The 23,720-nt window shown below is 49.9% G+C and overlaps 2 protein-coding genes across 7 annotated transcripts; one reads left to right on the forward strand and one right to left on the reverse strand.

Annotated features, from left to right (window-relative positions):
* Positions 1-1,374: 1,374 nt before the first annotated feature.
* LOC306648431 (protein FAM187B-like) lies at positions 1,375-9,893 on the reverse strand. 2 transcript variants are annotated; one of them, XM_079118592.1, is made up of 3 exons: positions 9,761-9,893; positions 4,422-4,515; positions 1,375-3,074 (listed from the first exon to the last, which is right to left on the reverse strand). In XM_079118592.1, the coding sequence occupies exon 3, from the start codon at positions 2,924-2,926 to the stop codon at positions 2,165-2,167; it is 762 nt and encodes a 253-aa protein (XP_078974718.1). In that variant the 5' UTR covers positions 2,927-3,074; positions 4,422-4,515; positions 9,761-9,893; the 3' UTR covers positions 1,375-2,164. The 2 variants fall into 2 exon arrangements, with proteins under 2 accessions (XP_078974718.1, XP_078974717.1); XM_079118591.1 differs by lacking the exon at positions 4,422-4,515.
* Positions 9,794-23,382, forward strand: LSR (lipolysis stimulated lipoprotein receptor). 5 transcript variants are annotated; one of them, XM_079118578.1, is made up of 10 exons: positions 9,794-10,136; positions 11,314-11,658; positions 16,755-16,874; positions 18,862-18,918; positions 19,410-19,556; positions 21,733-21,906; positions 22,040-22,096; positions 22,194-22,325; positions 22,528-23,159; positions 23,242-23,382. In XM_079118578.1, the coding sequence occupies exons 1-10, from the start codon at positions 10,043-10,045 to the stop codon at positions 23,275-23,277; spliced, it is 1,794 nt and encodes a 597-aa protein (XP_078974704.1). In that variant the 5' UTR covers positions 9,794-10,042; the 3' UTR covers positions 23,278-23,382. The 5 variants fall into 5 exon arrangements, with proteins under 5 accessions (XP_078974704.1, XP_078974705.1, XP_078974706.1 ...); XM_079118579.1 differs by lacking the exon at positions 18,862-18,918; XM_079118580.1 differs by lacking the exon at positions 18,862-18,918 and having other exon boundaries at positions 22,197-22,325.
* Positions 23,383-23,720: the final 338 nt, after the last annotated feature.

Raw genomic sequence — 23,720 nt, forward strand, 5'->3', positions numbered from 1 at the left:
AGCCTCAGCAAAAGTGAAGTGCTAAGCAACTCAGTGAGACCCTGTCTCTAAATAAATTACAAAATAGGGCAGGTATGTGGCTCAGTGGTTGAGTGCCCCCCCACCACAAAAAAACCAAACAAATAACAAATTGGTTCTTTGAAGAGATGAATGAGACTGATAAAGCCCTAGAGCAAGACTGATCAAGAAAAAAAGAAAACGGCCTGTATCAGTGATGAAAATAGAGACATTACTACAGACCCTAGGGACATAAAAATGACAAAATATTATCACTGTAAGACAAAATTTATGAAAATTTAGACAAAATGGGTAAACTCATGGGGAAAAATCAACAATCCTGGCATAAGGGGAAAAAAACTGAATAGATTTATGTTTACAATTAAAGACACTCAATCTGCAATTTAAACCTGTGCACAAAACCCCCTTTAAATCCAGAAATCCTTACCAATGAGTGCTCCTGAATACCTCTGAGATATTAAGAAATGGTATCACCTGGGCATGGTGGTACACACCTGAATTCCCAGTTTCTCAAGAAGCTAAGGCAGGAAGATTGCAAGTTGGAGGTCAGCCTCTACAATTTAGTGAGATCCTGTTTTGAAATAAAAACTAAAAAGGGTGGGATTGTACCCCAAGTGGCAAAGCACCCTTGGGTTCAATTCCTAGTGTCAGAGAAAAAAATGACATTAATCTTATAAAACATTGCCAAAAATAGAAAAATATGGAACACTTAGAACTTCTATGAGACCCACCTCACCTTGACACCAAAACCAAAGGACATTATAGCAAAAGAAATCCTTAGGAAAGTCTCTTTTATGAACACGGACACAATATCCTCAAGAAAACATTAGCAAATTGATTCCAATGACAAAACAAAAAAACCCAAAAAAACAAAAACAAGCAAACAAACAAAAGAAAGAAAGAAAGAAAAGGGCAAACATCACCACCAAACTGGGCTTGTCTCTGTAAGGAAAGTTTGAGTTGACATTCAAACAGCAATTCTTTGAACAGCAATCAGTGTAATTCACCACACTGACATAATAAAGAAAAAACATTATTATTATCTCAGGTAGAAACAGAAAATGCATTTGATAAGATTCAACACCCAATTATGGCTCAAAACTCTTGGCAAAATAGGAATAGAGGTGAATTGCCTTATTTTAATGAACTGTGTCTATGAAAAACCCAGAGAAAACTGTATTTCATATAAGAATATTGAGAATAAGTGCATCTGCCATCGACTTCTCCATGTGATATTTCACTAAAAGTAAGTGAATTTAATAAAATAATTTATATACAGGTCATATACAAATAGCAACTATAATGGAAATAATAAAGAATTAATAATAAATAAACAAATAATGAAGAATTAGACGATGAAAATTTAAGAATACAATTTGATTGATAGTATGAAAAATTGAATATGTAGGAATAAACCATAAAATGTATGTAAGGCATTAACAATTGCAGATTTTTGAGAGATTTTAAGGAAAGACTACATAATGGATTATCTACCATATTTGAGGATGGGAAGACAATATTGTAAAACAATGATTTCCCCCCAATTTATCTTTAGGTTCAATGAAGTTCCAAATTTTTCAAAAGAATAGAAAATGGGGTTTGAAAACTACAAACTGATTCCAAAATTTTTATACAAAGGGCTAAGAATAACTGAGACGATCTGTCGGAACAGTATTGGAAAATATTCACTGCCAGAGATCATGACTTACTGAAAAAGTACAGTAATTAAAATACTTTGGCATTGGTACAAAGATGGACAGAGCAATCGTATTCACCAGGGTCGAATCAGGAGACAGAAACTACCCTGTGTCTCTGTGGCCAAGAGCAGGGGCCTGCGTGTGTTGGTCTCTGGGTTTTACATTTGACTGGCAGGTGCCTAAGTTGGCCAAGACTCGGCCTTTTTAAGCTGTCACCCTGTGCCACCGTCATTGGCCCAGGGCCCAGTTCAGAGGGCCCAGTTCAACCTCTGGGAATTCTTGCTGAGTGAACATCTGAGCCATCCAGTGAACAAACCGCTTCCTGCATACACGGACCATGAAGCTTATGGCTGGAAGAAAGAGCCTGATTTTCTATCAGAGGGCAAACCCAGTGGGCATAGGAAACAGCTTGGGTGAGGGCCAAGGGTAGGGCTGCTGCCCTGGTCCTGTCACCTGTAGATGGAAGCCAAAGGGCAGGTGAGCCACATGGGGTTGGTCAACTTGCCCAGCTGGTAAATGTCAAAGATGAAGAATGGCTGTTGGATTTCCTTGTCAGGGTCGCAGGGCACAAGGCAGCCTTCCACCTGCATCTCGGGCCGCAGGCGGCTGTACTGTACCTTCTCGTCTCTCAGATAGAGCCGGCAGGGCATGGGTGTTTCCAGGGGCTCCTCAACATAGCAGTACCCCAGGCGTTTGCGTTCGCCTGGCTCCCCACAGCGGTTACAGTCCTGCCAGGGCTTCCAGTGGGTAAAAACAAGTACCTCACCACCCAGTTTCAGAGTCTCATTCTGCAGGGGCTCTTGGCCCAGGTCTTTGTGTGTAATATGCAGGGTGGTGGCATCCTGGAAGTCAATCTCATACTCCACTAAGAGGCCATTTGCATCGTCCTCACAGCGAAAGAGGCCTGCCTGTGAGGGCTGAGGGTCGGTCAGCTGCAGGCTGCCCCCTGGCAGTTTCTTTATATTAGGCCATGAGTTAAGCAGGATGATATTCTCCCCAATAATGGAAGAAAAATACCAGAGTGCCTTCTTATGGTCACAACGCAGGACAATGTCATTGCCCGAGAGCAGGGCCTGCTGGCACTGACTCTTGTAGGAACAACTGATGAATGTCTGGGCCCACAGCATGGGGAAGGAGAAACTAACCAGACACAGGGCGGCCAACATGGCGGACTGAGACCACAGGAGGAGTCTGGGCGCCACACTGGCCATTGTGAGATCACTCACAGAACTGAGGCATGAGCCTGGGCCGTGGAATGAAAGAACCTTGGCTCCACATGCTCCGGGAGTACCCTTCCCCTCATGTCATCGCGTGGCTAATCGTAGGATGTAGCCTCAAAAACTCAGACGTCCCCAGGAGCTGCAGAGGAAATGAAATGAGTGGATTTACGTCAGAAAGAAGTGAACTTTTATAAAAAAGGCAAATTATTCACTAGTCAATGATGAAATGGAACAAAATGACCTCACGTCCAGCAGAAAGGGGAAGGGGAGACATAGAGAAATCACTGGTCTGTACCAATCCTAAAACCCAGCGGAAGACATTGCAAGGGCCGCCCGTATCATAGACGGGGAGGATTTCTTTTCTTTCTTTCTTTTTTTTTTTTTTTTATTGTAAACAAATGGGATACATGTTGTTTCTCTATTTTACATGGAGTCAAGGCATACCATTTGTGTAATCATAAATTTACGCAGGGTAATGTTGTTTAATTCATTCTGTTATTTTTTTTCCCATTCCTCCCCACCCCTCCCACTCCTCTTCTCCCTCTATACAGTCCTTCCTTTCCGGGGAGGATTTCTTAATGAGCATCAAGCCAGCTCCTTGATGGGGGCAGGGGCTTCTGAACCATGTTCTCCGTGGTGCATATCTCCCTTCTCCAGGGACAGGTTTCCTTTCCCATCCTGCTCCTTGGATATGTCTGAAGTAGCGCTGGAAGATGTGCCTTCTTGAGACAGCATCCATTTCCTCAGTCTACTTTCTGTCCCCCAAAGTTTGACACCTTCGGATTCTTACAAACTTCCAAGCATCTCCCCTCTCTCTTTCCCTCTCTTCTTTCTTCTCCCTCTCCCTTTCTCTCTCTCTCTCTCTCTCTCTCTCATTTCTAGGTACCTTAAAATGTCTTCATCGGAGACTCCCCTTACTTTTACTTATAGGCCACACTTACTAAACTTTATCTTTTTCGCTGAGACATTTGTCCACCTGGGAGGATTTCCTGATAGTGTCTTAATTTATTCCTCAATTTTAACAGTGGTTGATGATGACTCAACCATACTCTCGGTTTTATTCTTGCCAAAAGCTGAGTTTTAATTGGGCTTTGGATTTCTCAATTTTCAGCCAACTTTGGCCAATATCATCTCCTAATATCCTGTATTCCAACTGCTTCCCCTAAAACTGCAAGTTCATTAAATACATTATCTGCCTTACAAAGTAACAGTCTCCATCCTCTGAGTCCTAATAAGTCTCCTCGTTCCCAATATAGCTAAGTCGATGCTGTCTATTTTTAGTTTTGAGTACAGAAGCGCCCTATTCCTGGTACTAACTTTGGTATCAATCAAGATAGGCTATTTGCCACTATAAGAAACTTCCCCCAAATCTCAGCAACTTTAAAATAGCAAAGGTTGGTATGTCCACAGTGGACCACGGATCCAGTCCCAAGCTTCACTTCTCTAGGCCATGCACTTACTACACAAATAATGACTGATTACCCACCTTGCACCAGGCACTAAGGATCCAGGTAAAGTCGCTGAGCCCTTGGAGCTTACAGTGTAGTGGGGATGGAGTCATCGGGATAGGTTAGAGCGTCCTATGTAACAATAGAATTCTGGAATCTTAGTGGCTTGACACAATTCTTTTCTCATGCTACATGCCTAGTGTTGGTTAATGGAGCACCCTACCATGGTCCCTAAAGATACCACTGGCCACATCACTAGTTTGCTATGGCAGAAGAAGGGAGAAAACTGAGTCTCATGCTGGCAATTGATTGCTCTGGCCTGGGAGGTGTTTGCCTTACTTTTGCCTACAAGCCACTAACTAGACCTAATCACATAGCCCCACCTGACTACAGAGGGGCTGAGATACGTAGGGATGCACAAAGAATATTGGTGGAGCAATACTGTCTTTACATTGAGAGATGACAGATGACAAAGACAACAAATGACTAATAAAGCATCAGATCATAGTAAATGCTTTGAAGGAAAAAAAAGGGGGGGGGGCAGAGAAATTAGAGAGAGAGAGACTGTTAAGGTATGTATGCAACCCCCACCCCAAATGCGTAGGTTGAAGCCCTAACTCACAGTATCACAGAATGTGACTATATTTGGAAATAGGGAATTTAAAAATGCAATCAAATTAAAATGAGATTACTAGGGTGACCTCTAATCCAATGTGATTGACATCCTTATAAGAAGAAAAAAATAGAGACAACACAGAAGAGGGAGATGATATGAAGATAGAGGGAAAAGGCAGCCACCTGTAAGCCAGAGAGAGTCCTCAGAACAAGATGGAGGCTGCCAACATCTTGATCTTGAACTTTTAGCTTTCGGCACTGTGAAGAAATAAATGTCTGTTGTTTAAGTCATCGGGGTCTATGGAGTTTATTATGCATCCCTCACAAACTAGTATCTAGACTATTTTAAAGGGGGTAGAGAGAGGTCTCTCTAAAGAAGTGACATTTGAGCAATTCTCTATAAAATGAGCCATGAAGATCCCAGAGGAAGAGTGGTGTCTGGATTAAGCACACAGCACATGCAAAGTCCTTCAGGTGGGAACAGTTTGACCTGTGTCAATATCCTAAGACTAGCAGAAACACACCTATGAACAAAGTGGGGTTTATTTGACTCACTGCAGTGGAGGAAGGTAACTTGGGGAGTGATAGGGTGTCTCAGCAAGATGTGTCAGAAAAGATCTGTGGAATCTGAACTTTGTTAGGTGATTTGGGGAAAAGTTTGAAGATGTGGGGAGTTGCTTTGATGGGGAGCTGCCAGGAAGCGTGACTAATTCTATCTTATTTAGAAGATAAGAAAAATGGAGCACAGTTTAATTTATAATGGGTAAAGCAGACATCACTCAACATCTGGGTTGGGGGATATTTGATATATTGTGGCTTGGATAATGTTTCTGCTTGGTGTTCAGATGTGACAGAGACTGTCAGTGTGAGCTGTGTCTTACAAATAGTGGCTTAAAAACTGTTTTGTATTGATGCATCATAGTCACAGGGAAGGCTTGTCTAATGTGAGAAAATTGTTGCTGTCTCACAGCAGAATCCCATGACCTAGCAGGGAGTTGTAGGCCAGCTTCCAGCGACGCCAAGACCCAGTTGCTAGTATCAGGGCAGCCCCCAGCTATCAGGGGCTGCCTTCTTTTTCTCAGATATTTGAGGAATGTGCAACAAAACCTCTTCTGAACATGGAAGTCTGGTTTAATGGCTTTCTCTTGGCAAACCTCAGCTTCCTCTTTTTCAAAGGATTTTAATGGCATTGATACAGGGCTCTTGTGAGGATTTGACGAGACACCATCTAGAAAGTACTCAGCCAGTATGATTACTGGGAAGTGGGAAATAAGGATGTTGTCCACCAAATGTCAGGGTTAGCTATCCTGATTGTGGATTGCTACTTCTGATCACAGAGGTGCAGACACAGAGGTCGGCTACCCTCGTCTTAAAACCCCCTGTGGGACTTCCAAAGGACATAAAGGGATAGGTCTTGAGTTTCTCCCCTTCTCCACCTTGGGAGCTGAACCCATAGGGATTGGAACATTCAACAGCAACCAAGTAAGTGGAGGGGAATTTAGAAAGCCACTGCACAAGCTCAGTAAAAGGTGCAAGCTCACAGAAGAACTAACGTGACTTAAGCTTTCCCCTAAGATATCGCCCATGCAGAGACACCATACAGCAATCAATCAAAAACCTAGCAAATGCTGGGGAATGGAGGAAATGTGATTTCCAGAGTTACCACACTATCAGATTCAAATGTCATTCAAAAAAAATTTTTTTGTTCTTTGTAGTTGTGCATGACATAGGATGTATTTTGACATATCAGACATACATGGAGTGTAACTTCCCATTCTGTGGTTGTACGTAATGTGGAGTGATGCTGGTCGTGTGTTCGTAGTGAACATAGGAAAGTGATGTCCGATTCATCCTACTGTCTTTCCTATTCCCATCCTCCCTCCCTTCCCTTCATTCCCCTTTAATCTACTGAACTTCAATTTCCACCCCCCTTGAGTATTAGCATCTGCATATCAAAGAGAACACTCCACCTTTGGTTTGAGGGGGGGTTTGGCTTATTTCACTTAATATAATTACTCCAGATCCATTCATTTCCAGCAAATGTCATAAAGTCATTCTTTTTTATGGCTAATACTCCATTGTATATATGTACCACGTTTTCTTTATCCATCTGGTGAAGGGTATCTAGGTTGGTTCCATAGCTTAGTTATTGTGACTTGAGCTGCTATAAACATTGATGTGGCTGTGTCACTGTAATATGCTGGTTTTAAGTCCTTTGGGTATAAACCAAGGAGTGGGATAACTGGGTCAAATGGAGGTTCTATTTCAAGTTTTCTGAGGAATCTCCACACTGCTTTCCAGAGTGGTTGCACCAATTTGCAGTCCCACCAGCAATGTGTGAGTGTACCTTTTCCCCACGTTCTCGCCAACATCTACTGTTACTTGCATTCTTGATAATTGCCTTTCTGACTAGAGTGAGATGAAATCTCAGTGTAGTTTTGATTTGGATTTCCGTAATTGCTAGAGATGTTGAACATTCCTCATATATTTGTTGACCGTCTGTATTTCTTCTTCTATGAAGTGTCTGTTCAGTTCCTTTGCCCATTTATTGACTGGGTTGTTTGTTTTTTTGGTCAAACATCCATTCTTGACAAAAACAACAACAACAGAAATCAAAATACATACAAAGAAAGCATGACTCAATCAATCAAAGGAAAAAAAAATAAGCCATCCCTGAGGAAGCCCAAGGGGGTAGAATTACTAAACAGACTTCCACGGCTGTCTTCAAAATGGCCAGCAAGCTAAAGGAGACATGACAATGACAGGAAAATGACACATGAACAAAATGTGAATATTAATAAAGAGAAAATATGAGAAGAAACAAAGAAAGTTCTGGAATTGAAAAATACAGTAACTGATATAAAAAATTCATTAGAGGGGTTCAAAAACACATTTGATCAGTCAAAACAAAGCAACAGCAAACTTGATGATGGGGCGATTGAAATGACTAAGTTTAAGGGACAGGAGAAAAGTTGGTGGTAAACTGAACGAAGCCTAAGGTATCTGTGGGACACCATCCAGAAAACCAACGTGGGAGTCCCAGAAGGAAAAGAGACACAAAGCGGGGAGAAAATATATATTTTGAAAATATATATTTGGAAAAACAGTAGCTGAAAGCTTTCCAAATTTCACATAAATCTACAAATCTACAAAACTCAATGAACTCAAGTAGGTAAAACCCAAAGAGATCCTCACTGAGATATAATCACTGTCAAAAGTCAAAGATAAAGAGACAATCTTGAAAGCAACAAGAGAAGTAATTTGTCACATTTAAGGAATCCTCAATAAGATTATTGACAAATTTCTGGGGAGGCTGAGGCAGAAGGATCACAGGCCAGCCTCAGCAACTCACCAAGGCCCTGAGCAACTTAAGGAGACCTCGTCTCAAAATAAAAAACAAAACAACAACAACAACAACAAAAAAGGGCTGGGAATGTTGCTCAGTGGTTAAACACTCCTGGGTTCAATCCCTGGTTTAAAAAAAAAAAAAAAAACTATACTCAGAAAAACTATCCTCTAACAACCAGGGAGAAATTAAGACATCATCACATAAACAAAAGCTGAAGGACCTGTCCTCTAAGAAATGCTAACAGGAGTCCTTCAGTTTGAAATAAAAGGATAATAAACAGTGACTTGAAGTCATATGAAGAATTAAAGATCTCTGGGAAAGATAAATACATGAGCGATTACAAAAACTAAAGCTCTCTGGGAAAGATAAATACATGAGCGATTACAAAAACTAATTTTATTGCAATTTTGGTTTGCAATTTCAGTTTTTACTGCTTACATGATATACAAGAAAATGCATAAAATAATCATTAATCTTTATCATTTAAAAAAAAAATCAGGCCACCCTAAGTACTCTGAGTGAGAAGGATTCAGTTGAGAACTTGCTTGAGTACCGAACCCACCAGCCAGGGGGCCAGTCTGCAACCTCCAGCCGTCTGACCTGAGGATGCGCTCCCCATTTGACGCCACCGGGAGGCAGCAGAGTCGCGCCTAGCGCCGCCCGGGTGGCTTGCAGAGGCAGCACCCCGCCCCGGGCGCAGGTGGCCAGTCCCCGGGAATTCCTGGGTGGAAACGGGTCTCCCGCCTTGCGCCTCCGCCCGGCCCCTTTAAGAGTGTGAGTTTCCGGAGGCCTGACCTAGGGCGAGGGATGCCCGGGAGCCCAACCACCAGTTGAGGGCAGGGGGAGGCGGGAAAAGCTTCCGAAGTAGAATTCTAACTTTTTCAAGGCTTGAGTCCCACGGGGCGTCCCGAGAGGGTCGGAGATTCCCTTCGGGGGATTTCGCTTGACTCTTTAGGTCACCTAACTAGGAGGTGTGCGGAACCGGCGGCGCCTCGCGCACCACGACTCAAGCCCGCGGGCTGGAGAGCAGGCGCCTCGGGCGCGCTTCCCCAGCCGGCCGGCTCAGGCTCGCCCCTCCCCGCAGGGCGCACCTAGGCGGGTCCATTACCGACCCGGGAGAGGGGTGTGAGCAGGAAGAGAGCAGGTGCGCGGCAGGACCCGCCCTCTCCTAACAGGTGACTCTCCCCAAGCCAGTCCCTGTCCTCCGGATCTCGGTCCGCTCTGCCCGGCTGGGGCGGGACGGGGCCGGGGGAGCCCCGCAGTCTGCGGGCGCCCTCCTGGCCGGTCGGTCACTTGGTTTCGGCCCTGGGGGCAGGAGCGCACCTGGGTCAGCCCACTTCCGGGGAGGGAGGCTGAGGAGTCCCTCCCCACTGCCCACCCCTAGCCCGGCCCTGGGCTCCCACCCTTGTGTACCTGGGCCGATCCATTCCCAGGACGCGCAGGGGGTGGGGTGGCTCGGAGAACCGCCGCGGGTCAGGCAGGTTTCTCCCCGAAAGCTGAAAGCCTGCGCTTCGTCCACGTTGTTTCTGTTGGTCAAACTCCTAGAGCTCGGCAGGATAGACTTGGAATAGGGACAAGGAGCGGAAGTGGAAAAGGGAGGAGCGTGCACCCCTCCCGGCCTTGGCGCTCACCGCGCCCCCTACCCTCCCGGGATCGGGAGGGGACGCGCGGGGCCGACGCGCCCAGACGGCCTCGATGGCGCGGGTAGCCAGTGTTCGTCCCCGGGCGTCCGGCGCCCACCCGGCCGCGGCCGTCCTCCTGTGGCTCTTTCTCAGCACCTGGTGCACAGGTAAGGGATGTGGGGCCTCGGGTGCCGTGGAACCGCGGGAGGGTACTACACGGGGCGATGGATTCAGTTCTGTGCGGCCCAGGCAGTGGAAGAACAAGGGTGGGGGTTGGCTGGTGCGAAGGCGCAAAGGCTCAGGACGTCCAGATTCGCCGGGTTTGGGGAGATCCTTTCTGTGCCCGAGCGAGGGGAATTCCCATCCCCTCACCGAGCGCTCCCCGCGCCCTTGTCGCAAGACAGCAGCAAGTGAAACTCCCCGGATCGTAAGCCCTGGAGGAGCAGGGAGACGGGGACCCTTTGTAGGTTAGGGATGGAGGACTGCCTGACCACGGGAAAGGCTGAAGTGGGGTCTTGGGCTTAGCCGGCGATTTCTGAGTGTTGGGGTAACGGGGAAAGGGTTAGATTGGAGAGGTGGATCAGACGTTTCCTAAAGGAAGAGATCAAGAAATAGTGCCCAGGCCTCGAGTGGGTGTGGGATTGGGGACTTCCCACCACCCCAGCCCCACCCACCTCTCGCGGGTTCCGTAGTATCTCTGCGTAAGAGACTAGTATGATGGACTTATGGACCCGAAACCATCTTCTGCAGGACAGCTCTAGCCTGGATTGGCTGTTCGCCCTGGTTGGGGAGAGGGGGCTTTGTCTTGCAGCACGTGTATTTAGGGGTGTGGTTGAGATGACTTTGGGTAGGGTGAGGTGGGAAGTTGATGGAAGTTGTGGGGGCTTCAGCCATTCCAGGAAAACACAGGCAAACTTATCCAAAATTCACAAACTCAGGTAACTTGGAACCCTGGGCAAGTTCTTTTTGAGCTGAGATCTTGAGCCCTGGCGGGCCCTGCCGTGGCTATTTGGGCTTGTCCCTACAGGCCACAGAGGGATTGGGGAAGGGTAGAGGGTAGACTGGGGTGATTCAGAGGCCATAATCTGGAAAGAAGGATGGACAGAACATTCCAGTAAAATGGCCATTGACCTCATATCTGCTACTTTTCAACCCCAAGGGTCTATAAAATGGGCATGACTGTGAGCTATCTCACCAGCCCTGGGAATTAGAGGACAATGTGTGCCAGGTGCTCTGGACAACCACACACTTATGTCAAGCTGGTGATGAGTGATGTGGCTCATTCTTGTTGAAGTTTTTTCCTGAGCTTGCAGTGATCCTTGCTGACTCTCCTCTTGCTCTCAGCCCCTGCCAGTGGCATCCAGGTGACAGTGTCTGACCCCTACCATGTAGTGATACTGTTCCAGCCTGTGACTCTGCCCTGCTCCTACCAGATGACCACGACCCTCACGGCGCCTATCGTAATCTGGAAGTACAAGTCCTTCTGCAGGGACCGCATTGCTGACGCCTTCTCCCCAGCCAGCGTAGACAACCAGATCAATGCCCAGCTGGCAGCAGGCAATCCCGGCTACAACCCCTATGTGGAGTGCCAGGACAGTGTGCGCACAGTCAGGGTTGTGGCCACCAAGCAGGGCAACGCCGTGACCCTGGGAGACTACTACCAGGGCCGGAGGATCACCATCACAGGAAGTACGTGGAACCTGGTGACTGGGAAGGTTGGCTTGGGTTGGTGGTGGGGCAGGCTTCCTGGTGCCCAGCCTGGAGTCCTCACCTAGAAGCTCTTGAGCACCTGTACCTGAAAGAACCCACAGAGGGAGGACTCCTTCCATCCATCTATTCCTTTATCTCCACAACAGATTTACTGAGCACCTGCTGTATAGCAGGTGCAGTTCTAGACTCTGGGAGCACAGCAGTAAGCAAAACCATGCAGTCACTTCCCTCGTTGGCTTACATTGCACTGAGGGAAAAAAAGCACAACATATACTGTCAAATGCTTGCAGATAAAGAAAATTGGGTAATGAAGAGAGAGGCAGTGGTTTGTTCTATAATAATATGAATAATACCAGCAATGAGAAGTAAAATTTAAAGAAGTGACAATTAATAAAGGGCTTGCTATGTGCCAGGTACTAATCCAGTTTTATTTACATGGATTAACTAATTTAGACCACACGGCCATTGAATGAATTGATTGTATTATTGTCATTTTACAGAGACCCAGAAAGATAAAGTAACTTTCACAGCTGATTACTCAGCTGGGTTCCAACTCAGCGTCTCTGGGCTGAGTCTCTAAGCTCCTCAGCTCTGGGCAGGGAATCAGCCGAGGGCCTCATGACATGAGTAAACTGCATGGGCAGGCGACACTAGCGGAGAAAGCCCATGCCTTCCCACACACAGTGCATGCGTTCTCCCATTGAGCGGTCTCTAGCACATTTCACACTCATGACTGAGGTGTAGATGTGTTAAGTAACCTGTCCAGGTAGTAAGGAGCGTGCGCTGGAATTCCAATCAGGCAGCCCGAGGGCGCTTGTTCCTAGCCACAATGCTGTCTCTTGATAACAAGTGCCCTTGGGATTCAGTAAGGGGAAAGTCATTTCGTTCCTTCATTCATTCATTCATTCAGTGTTTATCAAGCATCTCCTCCATACCAGGTGCTATTGTAGGTACTGGGGATCAGAATGGGCAAGGTCCCTGCCCCGCTGGAGAGAACATTCTAGCGGGTGAGAGTGGTAAGAAATAAGCAGATTAAGAAAGAAAGGAATTTCAGATCGTGCTCAGTGCCACAGAGAAAACAGCAGTGGAGGAAGCCGCGCCTGCCTTACAGCCTGTTCCAGTGAGATCTGAGGTGGTGCTGGGAGCTGGCCCTAAAGAATTTAGAAGGCGGAGAGGAAGGGGCTGAGCAGCGGTGAGCCAGGGATAAAGACTTGCTCACATCACCGTGTGCCCTCTCAGCTGCCTGGAAGAAAGATTAGAGTTTGAATCCTGGGCGTCGGGGCAGAGGTGGGAACGAGAGAAGAGTGGATCCCTTTGCAGCAGAGTGACCAGTGTGGAGCACTCTCCTACCACTGTGTCAGACCACAAATGGAAAGAAAGGAAGGCAGGGTTCCAGGGACTGAACCCATCAGTCCTGTTTCAGGGGAGGGACCAGACTTGCCCTGAATTTCCATGGCAGGTCAGCCCTAAGCATCCTGCCATTTTTGAGGTCAGAGGACTTCTTGGGGGTTCACCCTATATGGACGCCCTCTCTTCCAACCCAGGGGCCTGTCCAGCAGGGATCAGACATGCATGCCCAGCCCCTGCAGGACGATCCAAATACAGAGCCTGCCCTTGAGGGCCAGCTAGAATCAGGTCTCCTTTGCTGTGCACAGAACTCCAGAATGAGCGCAGCTTTATCAGGGGAAGGGGGGGGGGTGCACTTTAGGCTCCAGAGGCCTCAAAGGCCTGGGTCTTTCAGACGCCCTTGACCTGAGCCAGTGTTTGATAAGGGCCATGATAGGGAAACGTCCATTGTGTCTGTCCTTCAGGAAACCCAGTAGCTGTGAGACCTTCCTCCATATCAGCTTTGAGGACAAGGAGAAATGGACCTCTGTAGTGTTCCTTGGGTCACCAACCTTTCTGGGTTTAAATGTAGAAGTAGTCCTGGGCAAACCAGAGGTGTCCCTCCTCTTGGAGTGGATCTGCCTCTCTTCTGCTCTTCCCTGCCATGGGCAAGGTGGAGTGCTAGCGTTGGAGGCCCTGTTTCTATCTCAAGCTGCTTGGGGCCATGCAAGTCCTGTCAGCAACACTGGAGCAGAGACTCCTTGGACCTCTGAAATCCTGAGGGCCACCTCTGCTTATGTAGTTAAGAAACGGAGGCCAGAATCATGGAGGAGGTCCAGCTTCTGTCCCCACTGGAGACCAGCATCTTTTCTTTTCATTGAAAATGATTAAGATAGTGCCTAGCCCCTGTGATCTTAGGGCCAGCCCTTGACCAAGGACAGGGTGCGCCTGCAGGAAGGAAGTGGGCCCAGGCCTTAGGATTAACCAAAAGAGGCCGGAAAGTCCTATTTTGCTTGAATTTTGAAACATGCAGGCCAAACAAAACATACCGAGGTCCATAGATCCGGTCCTGGAGACCCCAGGTTTCAACTTCTGGCCTATATAATTGTTTGCCACGGTGGGGGGTTCCTGTCCACCTCTTTGGCTTTGGGCTTGGCCCAGCTCTTGAGCTCTGGTGTTGGAGAGACATGGGTAGGAGCTCATGAGCAACTCACGGGGGACAGGAACAGGCTAGAAGCGACCCAGCCAGGAGGGCTCTATAGCCACATTCTTCCCAGCCCAGCAGCTCCCCTTGGCCTGACCCAGTGCCCTCCTTTGTGGTGGCACTTTGAGAGCAATAACTGTGGGTGTCCCCATGCACAGCCACCTACTGATGTATCTCAAAGATATAGGTGGAAAACGGTGGGCCAAGAGGACATTGCAGGGAAAGTCTGGAGTATTTAGGAGGTCAGAGTTTCTGAGGATTCAATGAAAGAATGGGTCAGCACATAGTAAAAGCTCAATAAAGAGTGGCCATCTGCTCTGAAGGTCACTTCTGGCCTTCCCTGGTTTCCTTATTCAAAATCGCATAACCCCCACCTGCTTGCCTGGTACTTTCTCTCTGCCTTCCCTGCTTCACTTGCTCCAAACTGTTTATCACTGCATGATGTGCAATATGGTGAAGTTTTTGTTGTTTGTTTTTTCATTGTCTCTCTCCCTCAGTTAGAATCTGAGCTCCATAGAGGCAAGTTCTCCATAGCAGTGGTTCTCAAACATCTTGGTCTTCAGGCCTCTTTTTATACCTTTAAAGACTTCAAAGTTTTTCTTTTTTCTTTTTCTTTTTTTTTTTTTTAATAGCAAGCAAACTAAGAGGAACTTTAAAAACATTTCAAATTACAATAATAAACTCATTATTAAAATAACATATCTTTATGAAAAAGTAACTACATTTTCCAAAACAAAATATTTTTTAATGAGAAGAGTGGCATTGTTTTCTGTTTGCAAAGTCTCTTGAAAGTCTTACTGGATAGAAGAAGCTGGGTCCTCAACACTGTGTCAATCTACTGTGATATTGCTCAAATGTCACCTACCTTCTGAAAATGCCCACTTATAAGAGATAAAGGGGAAAAGGCAAGTAATTATGAAAATAACTTTAACCTCAAGGATCCCCAGAAAGGGTCTTGAGGAACCAGGAACCATGGTACACAGATCATTTTGAGAACCATTGTTTTGTAGTATGCCAGGTGCCTCAAAAGAGCCTGGAATATAAGCTGCATCCAGCGGTTATTTGTTAAATGTTGAATGAACGAATCAAGTGTATTTCAGTGTAGCCATGTGCCCAGAATACTGGAACAGACAACAGAAGCTAAGGAAGGTCAGCATGAGGAGAGGAGGGGTACTTTTCTGCTCCTTGGCCAGTCCCTGTGTCTGGCCAGCAGCAACCAAGACAGACTTGTTTCTGCATGCAGGGCAAGTTCTCACAGGGACAGAGGTGGGCAGTGGGCACCTGGGTGATAGACTTTGCCCGTTGGGCAGGAGAGCCACAGGGGTGGGATGGCCAGGGAGCACTCCTCCATGCTGAGGCTTGATTAACGGGAAGGAACCAGCCCTGAGTCTGCAGGGACAGGGGTGGGAGGTGGACCAGTAGGAAGGTAAGCTGAGGGAGGGTCGAGCCCAACGTGTTCGGGGACAGCGTGGAGGCCAGCCTGTGCAGAGCCCAATGAGCAAAGGAGATGGTAGGGATGAGGCTGGCATGGTAGCCCGGGGCCACCTGGGTCCAGGGAGCTTTGGGAAGGATGTGGACAGGCACTGTTGAAAGGGGTCTTTCTGAGGAAGGGGCTCCAGTTCTTTTTTCCTTCAGCACTGGAGAGTATCGTCCCCCTGGGTGCTGGATGCTGTGGGTGAGGACACTCACAGTTACTGCTGTCAGATGTCGTGGAGAAGCGCATTGGGTCCACGGGGCCAGGTCAGGCAAGGCAACAGGAACCAGAGAGGCTGGAAAGAAGGTGGCCATGAACCGTGGGGCTTTCCTGGCTGCAATGCCTGTGTCTAGCCTGCTCCCGTCCCCCATGGGCCCGAGGCAGAGTTGCCAAGCTGGTGCCGCCCTGTCCCACATTGGTGAGTGGCTGAAGGGATTTAACTAATTAGAGCCTGAGGAGTAGAGGGTGTGCTGCAAGACTTTCATTAGTGGCATTATTAATAGGCTCCTGGCCTGAGGCTGCTTCAGACTGGGCTTCCCCAAGCCTTGGGCCTGGCCTGGAATGTGGGGACAGAAGGGGAGGGTGTGGGGGTGAACAGGGAACTGGGAGAGTCGTCTCTCCCACACATCACACCCACTCTTCCTCCGCCTGGGCAGCTCTATCTGGAATCTGGCCTAGTTAGTCTGCCTCCTCCCTCTGGACCCCTCCCCCAGGTCTTCACTTGTGTCAGGAGATCGCACCTTGCGCTGGAGAGGTTGTAGGGAGGACGGTTCTGAGTTGAAAGCACTGGCCCCACAGTCAACCTGGCTCTGCCAGCAATGAGCGGTGTCGCTTCAGGTGGATTGGTTCACCTCTCAGTTGGGCCCTGACTTATGAAACAGCCCACGTTCAGTGTTCAGAACAAGGCATGGGGCGTAGCAGCCCTTGGCGAGGACACATTCCCACTGGATTCACTTGCAGCCCCGCCCCCTTGTTCCCTGCTCACTGTGCCCGTGCTGGGGGGCTCAGGCCCTGTTGGGGTTAGACACCCCCTCCCATGAAGTACCCTCACGCCATCTCTTCCCACTGCAGATGCTGACCTGACTTTCGAGCAGACGGCTTGGGGGGACAGTGGTGTGTACTATTGCTCTGTGGTGTCGGCCCAGGATCTCCAGGGGAACAACGAGGCCTATGCAGAGCTCATTGTCCTTGGTGAGTGGGGCTGGTCTCTGTGGTCTGGGGAAGGGGAAGGGGAGCGGGCCCTTCTGTCCCTTTTGTGCCTTCTGTGTCCTCCCTCTGCCCTCCAGCCCACTCACTGGGCTCTTTCTCCTGCTTTGCTCTCCCCTCGTGGCACCGCCAGTCACTTGAGCTTCTCTGTGTCCTGCACCCCAGGAAGGGACCCTCCCTCTGCCGCGTTCCAGGTCAGCCAGAGCCAAACTAAGAATGGAGAGAATCAGGGCCTCTACTCCTTTTCCCAGTCTTTCTTTTGAAAACAGACATGCTTAGTTGTGATGGGCAGTGAGTGAAGAGGATAGTGTGTATTGCGTGTGTTGCGGGTGGTGTTCAGGACCCCTCTCCAGAACCACAGTCCCAGGATGCTCCACCCCCTTGGGTGAAAGGGCATAGTGGTTACACAGAACCTACTTCTCATTCTTCTGTATACTTTAAATCATCTCTCTTACTTTTAATACTTGATATAATGTAAATGCTAGGCAAGCAGTTGTTACACTGTGTTACACTGTATTACTTAAGCAAGGGGGGAGAGAGTTCTGTACTTGTTGAGTAAGGATACTTTTTCTTTTTAAATATTCTCAGTCCTCCCTGTCAGGGCCATATTGCACTTTGGAGCCCCTTGGCAGAACACAGGGTCTTTGTCTTTTGACCTGCTAGGAAGTGTGCAAGTTTGTATCTAAAATGAGGGTGGTACCAGATGCCAGGGGCAGGGTGGGGTGTCTAAAAGCAGCCCCACGTGGCTGGGAGGCCTCCACGCCCTGCAGAGGGGATGCTGCCGTGGGCCAGGTCCTCCGTCATGCGCAGTGTGTGGTGTGTGCTGGTGTGATTGAAGTCATGAGCTGTACAGCATCATCCTCTCAAGTGTGTGACCAAGTGGGCAGGCCAGGGGAACGCAGGCTACAGTGCTCATGCACCTGCAGTCCAGGAAGCTCTGGAAACGCACACCCTTGGCACCAGCAATTCTCAGTTTAATCCCAGATCCCATTCACCCTTTAAACACTGTGAGGGTCTCAGAGGACTTGTTCAGAGTTTTTGTGGGTTATGTCTGTAGTTGCTTGGTGTTAGAAACTGAAAAGGGCTACTTTTTAAAGCACAAGATACACAAGCGCACAAGCCATTAGCTATCAAGGCAATGATGTCATTGTGTCACAGAGGCTCTGGAAAGCCCCACGCGAGGAGGCATGCAAAAAGAGCAAATAATGCTTTGGTGCCATGAGAAGGGTCTGAGCCCCATCAACAGGACCACACTTCGAGAACCAACTTACACGCTCTGCCCCGTCGGAGCCCAGGTGCCCAGTGTGCACTCTGTGAGAGCTGCTGTGCACATGCGTAGGCTCCCATGATGCACTGCTCGTAGGCACAGAGCTCCCGGGGCACCTGAGGGAAGGCACAGACTGGGTCAGGACACATGCACATGTGACAGAATGCACAGGTGGAGGATGGAACCCTGGTGGGTCACAATCAGGATCACATATGACTTTCATGGGCCATAGGTATTTTTGCCTTTGAAGGCCCCTTCCTCCATTTAAAAAAAAAAAAAAAAACGAAGACAATCAATTTTTATATACTTAGTATTACTAGTTTTTCTTCTTCAGGTTTAAAAAAAAATTTAAAAATTTTCTGGGTCCTAGGGTGCTGGGCATACTCTGCTTGATACAACAGATGGTTGCTGGTAGGACCCATGGAGGCGGGAGAGTGACTGGACTGAGGTCAACCCTTCCGGCCCCCATGGGGCTGAGAGCGGGTGGGTATGTGATGGCGGCCTTCACACCCACCAGCACCCACTTGTAAGCAGGGGTGGGGGCAGGCACCACATGCCAGGTCCCTGCTAGGCCACCAGCCTCTCCCCTGCCTGCTCCGCTGCAGGACACACCTACTAGCAGCCTGGAGCTGGGCATTTTTAGGGACAGGGCTGCCTGGGCTGGCTCTGGCTGGCATAATCTCCTGTTCTCTTTTGTCCCTCCAGGCAGGACCTCTGGGGTGACTGAACTCTTACCTGATTTTCAGGCGGGGCCCATGGAAGGTATGGGGGTGGAGTCCTCAGTGGGGCTTCTCTCTGGCATTCTCCCCAACCCTTAATCACTGCTCGCTGTGAACCCCACTAACTCCATCTCACCTTGTGGCATCTAGTGGGCTAGCTCTGGGCTTGGAGGTGGGCTGGGCTGGCTGAGGAGGACCTGGGGTGTAGGCAGGGGCTCCTGTGACTGGCGCCAGCTGTGTTCTTCAGGGTTTGGGTCTGGGCCGTGGCTCACTCTCCATCTTCCTTAGGCCATGTTACCTCTTGTTTTCTGCCTTCGCCACTTGAAGCCAGGGGGATCCCTAATTTGGGGACTGGCCCCAATTGTAGAGGGTCAGGCATCCCTCTGCTACTGTGCCCCACACTCTGGCAGAGACTAAGGAGGGCTGCAGGTCTCCCGCCCATGTTCGGCTCTGCGCTGTCCCTGCAGAGCCCTTCTGTCCCTGTCTGCTGTTCTCTGGCCTCCCGGCTCAGGGCCTGTTCTGGTCTCTCTGCAGACTGGCTCTTTGTGGTCGTGGTGTGCCTGGCTGTCTTCCTTGTCTTTCTCCTCCTGGGCATTTGCTGGTGTCAGTGCTGCCCACATACCTGCTGCTGTTACGTCAGGTGCCCCTGCTGCCCGGAGAAGTGCTGCTGCCCGGAGGCCCGTAAGTGCTCCTCTCGCTGCCCTCGCGCTGCCCTCGCGCAGCCTCCCTGCTGGGCAGGTGCACCTGCCTACCCTGGGACGGCACCCCAGCTGCGGGCTGGACGGTTAGCAGTAGGGAGACGGTCATTCAGGGAGGAGCTGCTGTCTTAGATGATCACTTACTTACTTCAACTTTTAATTTTTGTTTATTGAGGGTTTTTGTTTTTTTTAGAGTGACTTACGAATGTGGTTTAAAAATGAAGTCTAACAATATAAGATATTATTCACAGGGAAGTGAGGATCACTTTAAAAACAAAATCTCAAATATAAAAGTTAAGAAAACAAGATCTACAGCACTGTGTAATTCCAGCAACTTTTGAAAAGCACACGTCGACATGCACACTGGGCATGTGACGTGGAGCCTGCGTTTAAGGGCACATCTAGTGTGTCCGAGGGGGTACCTGTGGAAGGTCGGAAACAGAAGTAGGATGGGAGATGAAGGGGACAAAGGACACAAAGCAAAGAGAGAGGACAAGAAAGCTAGTCTCCCTCCCACCACTGCCTCACTCCCCTCCTCAGGGACAAAGCTGTCACCAGTTGCTTAGTCCTGCAGGAGGGCGAACAGCTAGGCCAGTACTGCACACAATGCAAAGACACTGGCAGGAAAACAGGCCTTGGGTAGGTGGAGTTTGAGGTTGGCTAGACACCTGATGGGCTGAGAAGCCTGGAGAGACCTGGCCCTAGTCTCCGTCTTCTTTGTAAAATGGGGCTCATGGCAGAGCTCACTAGGCTGGTGAGTCTGGGATTTGGCGAACTCACGTGCATCGCCTGTGGGGCTGGGCCTGGGTGCTGTTTCCTGCTAGCTGTAGGACACTGGTTTAGCCTCCATTAGCAATGCCTTCAGGCCAGGGTGTATGTAGCTCGGGGCCTTGCCAGACACTGTGACCTCTGGCCAGCAGCATTCCCTCCTCTGTGAGCTTGAAGGGAAGAGTGCCCAGGATGCTGCAGCGCCGTCCATGCCAGCTAGTACTATGGTGGGCAACCTGGCTCCTCAAAGTATCACTCTCACCACTTTTAGTTGGGAGATTTGGCTCAGCTGGCGAGTGTTAGTTAATCCATTTTGCAGATTCAGAAGAGAAATTTAAAGGACTGCCACCAAGTTTTCAGTTAACCCACTGAGACCGATGCCGGGGTCAACGGTGCAACACCTCCTCCGCCTACCCCAGGACTGTCACAGACCCTCCCCATGTTAATGCTCTAGCCCCAGCCCCAGCCCCCTGCAGATCCATCAGCAAGCAGCTCCCACTGCTAATTACAACACAGCGAATCAGTCACCTGGGCTGATGAAGGGGTTTCTCCTAGGTGGGGCTGAGCACTTACTCTTCCGTTTCTGAAGCAAACCAAATCAGAAGTATAGGGCGTCTCCCTGAGCCTGTGGAATACCAAGGAGGAAGTGACTTGCCCAGGGCCCAGTGACTAGGCCACAGAGCAGCCCTGAGGCCCAGCCTCCTGCTGTGGAGAGGAAGGAAGCAAGGATTTGCCCTTGAGCTGTCAAGCCTAGAGCCAGGCTGGCTGGCAGGGTGGGAGTAGGTGGGGCCGGGAGTTGGAAAGCCTAGAAGAGCTATTTTGCTGCTCCTCTGAGGCAGACAAGTTATCTCCTGAGCCCCTGTGTGCCTGTGTCAGATCAACTTCCTTTCCTTGCATCTGTGTGTGGAAGATGATCCAGCAGGCATGACAGCAAAGTCCAGAGGCTCTGCCACCCAAGGGGAAACTCGGTCTCAAACTTGGTCTCAGCCTGTGGGATAGTGGAAGGCCCCATACGTGGGCTTTATCTAAAGAGGTGGCTTTGCTCACTGTCGTCTAAGCACAGCCCAGCCCAGCCATGACTTTATATGAGGTAGTGGAGAGTTGGGATTTCACGTAGATCCTTTTGACTGTTGGCAAACCACCATAAGGTCAAACCAAATGTATTGGCCTGCCAGACTGGGGGCTGTGGGCTGCCAGTGCGCAGCCACCCACCCCACCCCATTCTGAAAGCTCCATGAAGTCACACAGGTGAGAACTTTGGCTGATGTTCCCTGCCTCGGGGGTACTGCAGTAATGGGGTGGGGGAGGCAAGCCCACAGCTCTTCAGAACCCCATCACACTAGGGCAGCATTGCTCTTGGCCACCTTCTCATGCCCACTGTGCCCTCCCAGTGTATGCAGCTGGCAAAGCAGCCACATCAGGCGTCCCAAGTATCTACGCCCCAAGCACCTACGCCCACCTCTCCCCGGCCAAGACCCCACCCCCACCGCCAGCCATGATTCCCATGGGCCCTGTCTACAATGGATACCCCGGAGGGTACCCTGGAGATTTCGACAGGAGCTCAGGTGAGGCTGGAGTGGAGCTGGACTGGGCACTGGACACACAGGGGGCTGGGGCTGGGAGGAAGAGTGGGTGGGAGGTGCTGGGAATGCAAGGCTCCCTCTGGGTGGGCAGCCACTGACAGCCAATCTCCCCCAGTTGGCCACAGCTCCCAGGTGCCCCTGCTTCGGGATACAGACAACAGTGTGACCTCTGGTGAGAACTTGTCATTCCCAGGTTGGGCATGCCCGTAGAAGTAAGGGGTGGGTTGGTGTCCATCTTCTGAAACTGATCACCTTCATCCTGTCCCTAGAAGTCCGAAGTGGCTACAGGATCCAGGCCAGCCAGCAGGATGACTCCATGAGAGTCCTGTACTACATGGAGAAAGAACTAGCCAACTTTGACCCCTCCAGACCTGGCCCTGCCAATGGCCGTGTGGAACGCGGTGAGGAGACCTGGAGTCCTAGGGCTCCCTGAGGGGGAGGGGGAAGCATGGCTCCTTTCTACCTGCCCCAGGGAGGCTTGTTAAAAACCTTGAACATAGTCCCTCCTTCCCTACCACTGCACCTAAGGAGTGTTTGAGCCAAGGGGTGACAGCTGCTAGCCCTGGTCCATGCCAGCATCAGTGACATCCCCCTTCCCTACAGCTATGAGTGAAGTCACCTCCCTCCATGAAGATGACTGGCGATCCCGGCCTTCACGGGGTCCTCCCCTCACTCCAATCAGGGATGAGGAGTGGGGTCGACAGTCCCCCCGGAATCCCAGGAGATGGGAGCAGGAGCCCCCCACAGAGCGGCCAGGGAGTGGCTGGGGGGCCAGGCGACCCCGGGCCCACTCTGTGGATGCTCTGGATGATCTTACCCGCCCGGGTTCTGCTGAATCTGGAAGGAGGTCTCCCCCAAGTAGCGGAAGGAGAGGACGGGCCTACGCACCCCCACGAAGCCGTAGCCGTGATGACCTCTACGATCCAGATGACTCCAGGGACTTTCCACATTCACGAGATCCTCATTATGATGACTTCAGGTCTAGGGACCGCCCTCAGGTGGACCCCAGATCCCGCCACTACCGACTCCGAGAGTCTCGGGATGAAGGCTCCAGGTCTGGGGACCCACAATATGATGGGCGTCTAGTAGAAGAGGCCTTAAGGAAAAAGGGGCCAGGGGAGAAGAGGAAACATTACAGGGATGAAGAGGAAGAAGAGGATGCCGGCTACCCTCCGCCACCTCCCCCGTACTCTGAGACGGATTCCCAGGCCTCCCGGGAGCGGAGGCTTAAGAAGGTGAGCAGATTGTCCTCCCTGAGGTTAGACCCTGCCCTCTTCGCTGGCCCGCCCAGTTTACACTCTTCTTTCTCCTTTGCAGAACTTGGCCCTGAGCCGGGAAAGTTTAGTCGTCTGACCTCACGTTTTGTATGTAGCTTTTGTACTTTTTTTTTTTTTAATTTGAGGGAAATTATGATGAAGATCTTCCTCTTGTAATTCTAATAAAATTGATAATCACAAAGCGATGTCTCCAGAGAATTATTTGTCTTGCTGCGCGAGGTGGGGGACCACCTGGGCAGCTGCTGTGTCTGGAAATGCCACGGCCCGTTTCTCCTGGAGCTGGAGTCCTGGGTCAGGAGGAAGGGACCCAGTCTACCTTCTGCCTTCTGCTTCTGCTTCTGCTTCTGCCCCTGCCCCTGCCCCTGCCCCTGCCCCAGCCAGAGTACGTGCCCCACGCCACCTCCGCCCGGCCCCTGCGTGCGCGCCGCGGCCCCGCCCAGGCGTGCGCATGCGCCTCGCGCCTCCGCCTTCTCGCCCAGTAGCCGGGAGCGCGCGCGCGCGCCCCTTTCCCCTTCCACC

Source organism: Sciurus vulgaris, assembly GCF_902686455.1.
Source record: "Sciurus vulgaris genome assembly, chromosome: 17".
NCBI lineage: Eukaryota > Metazoa > Chordata > Mammalia > Rodentia > Sciuridae > Sciurus > Sciurus vulgaris.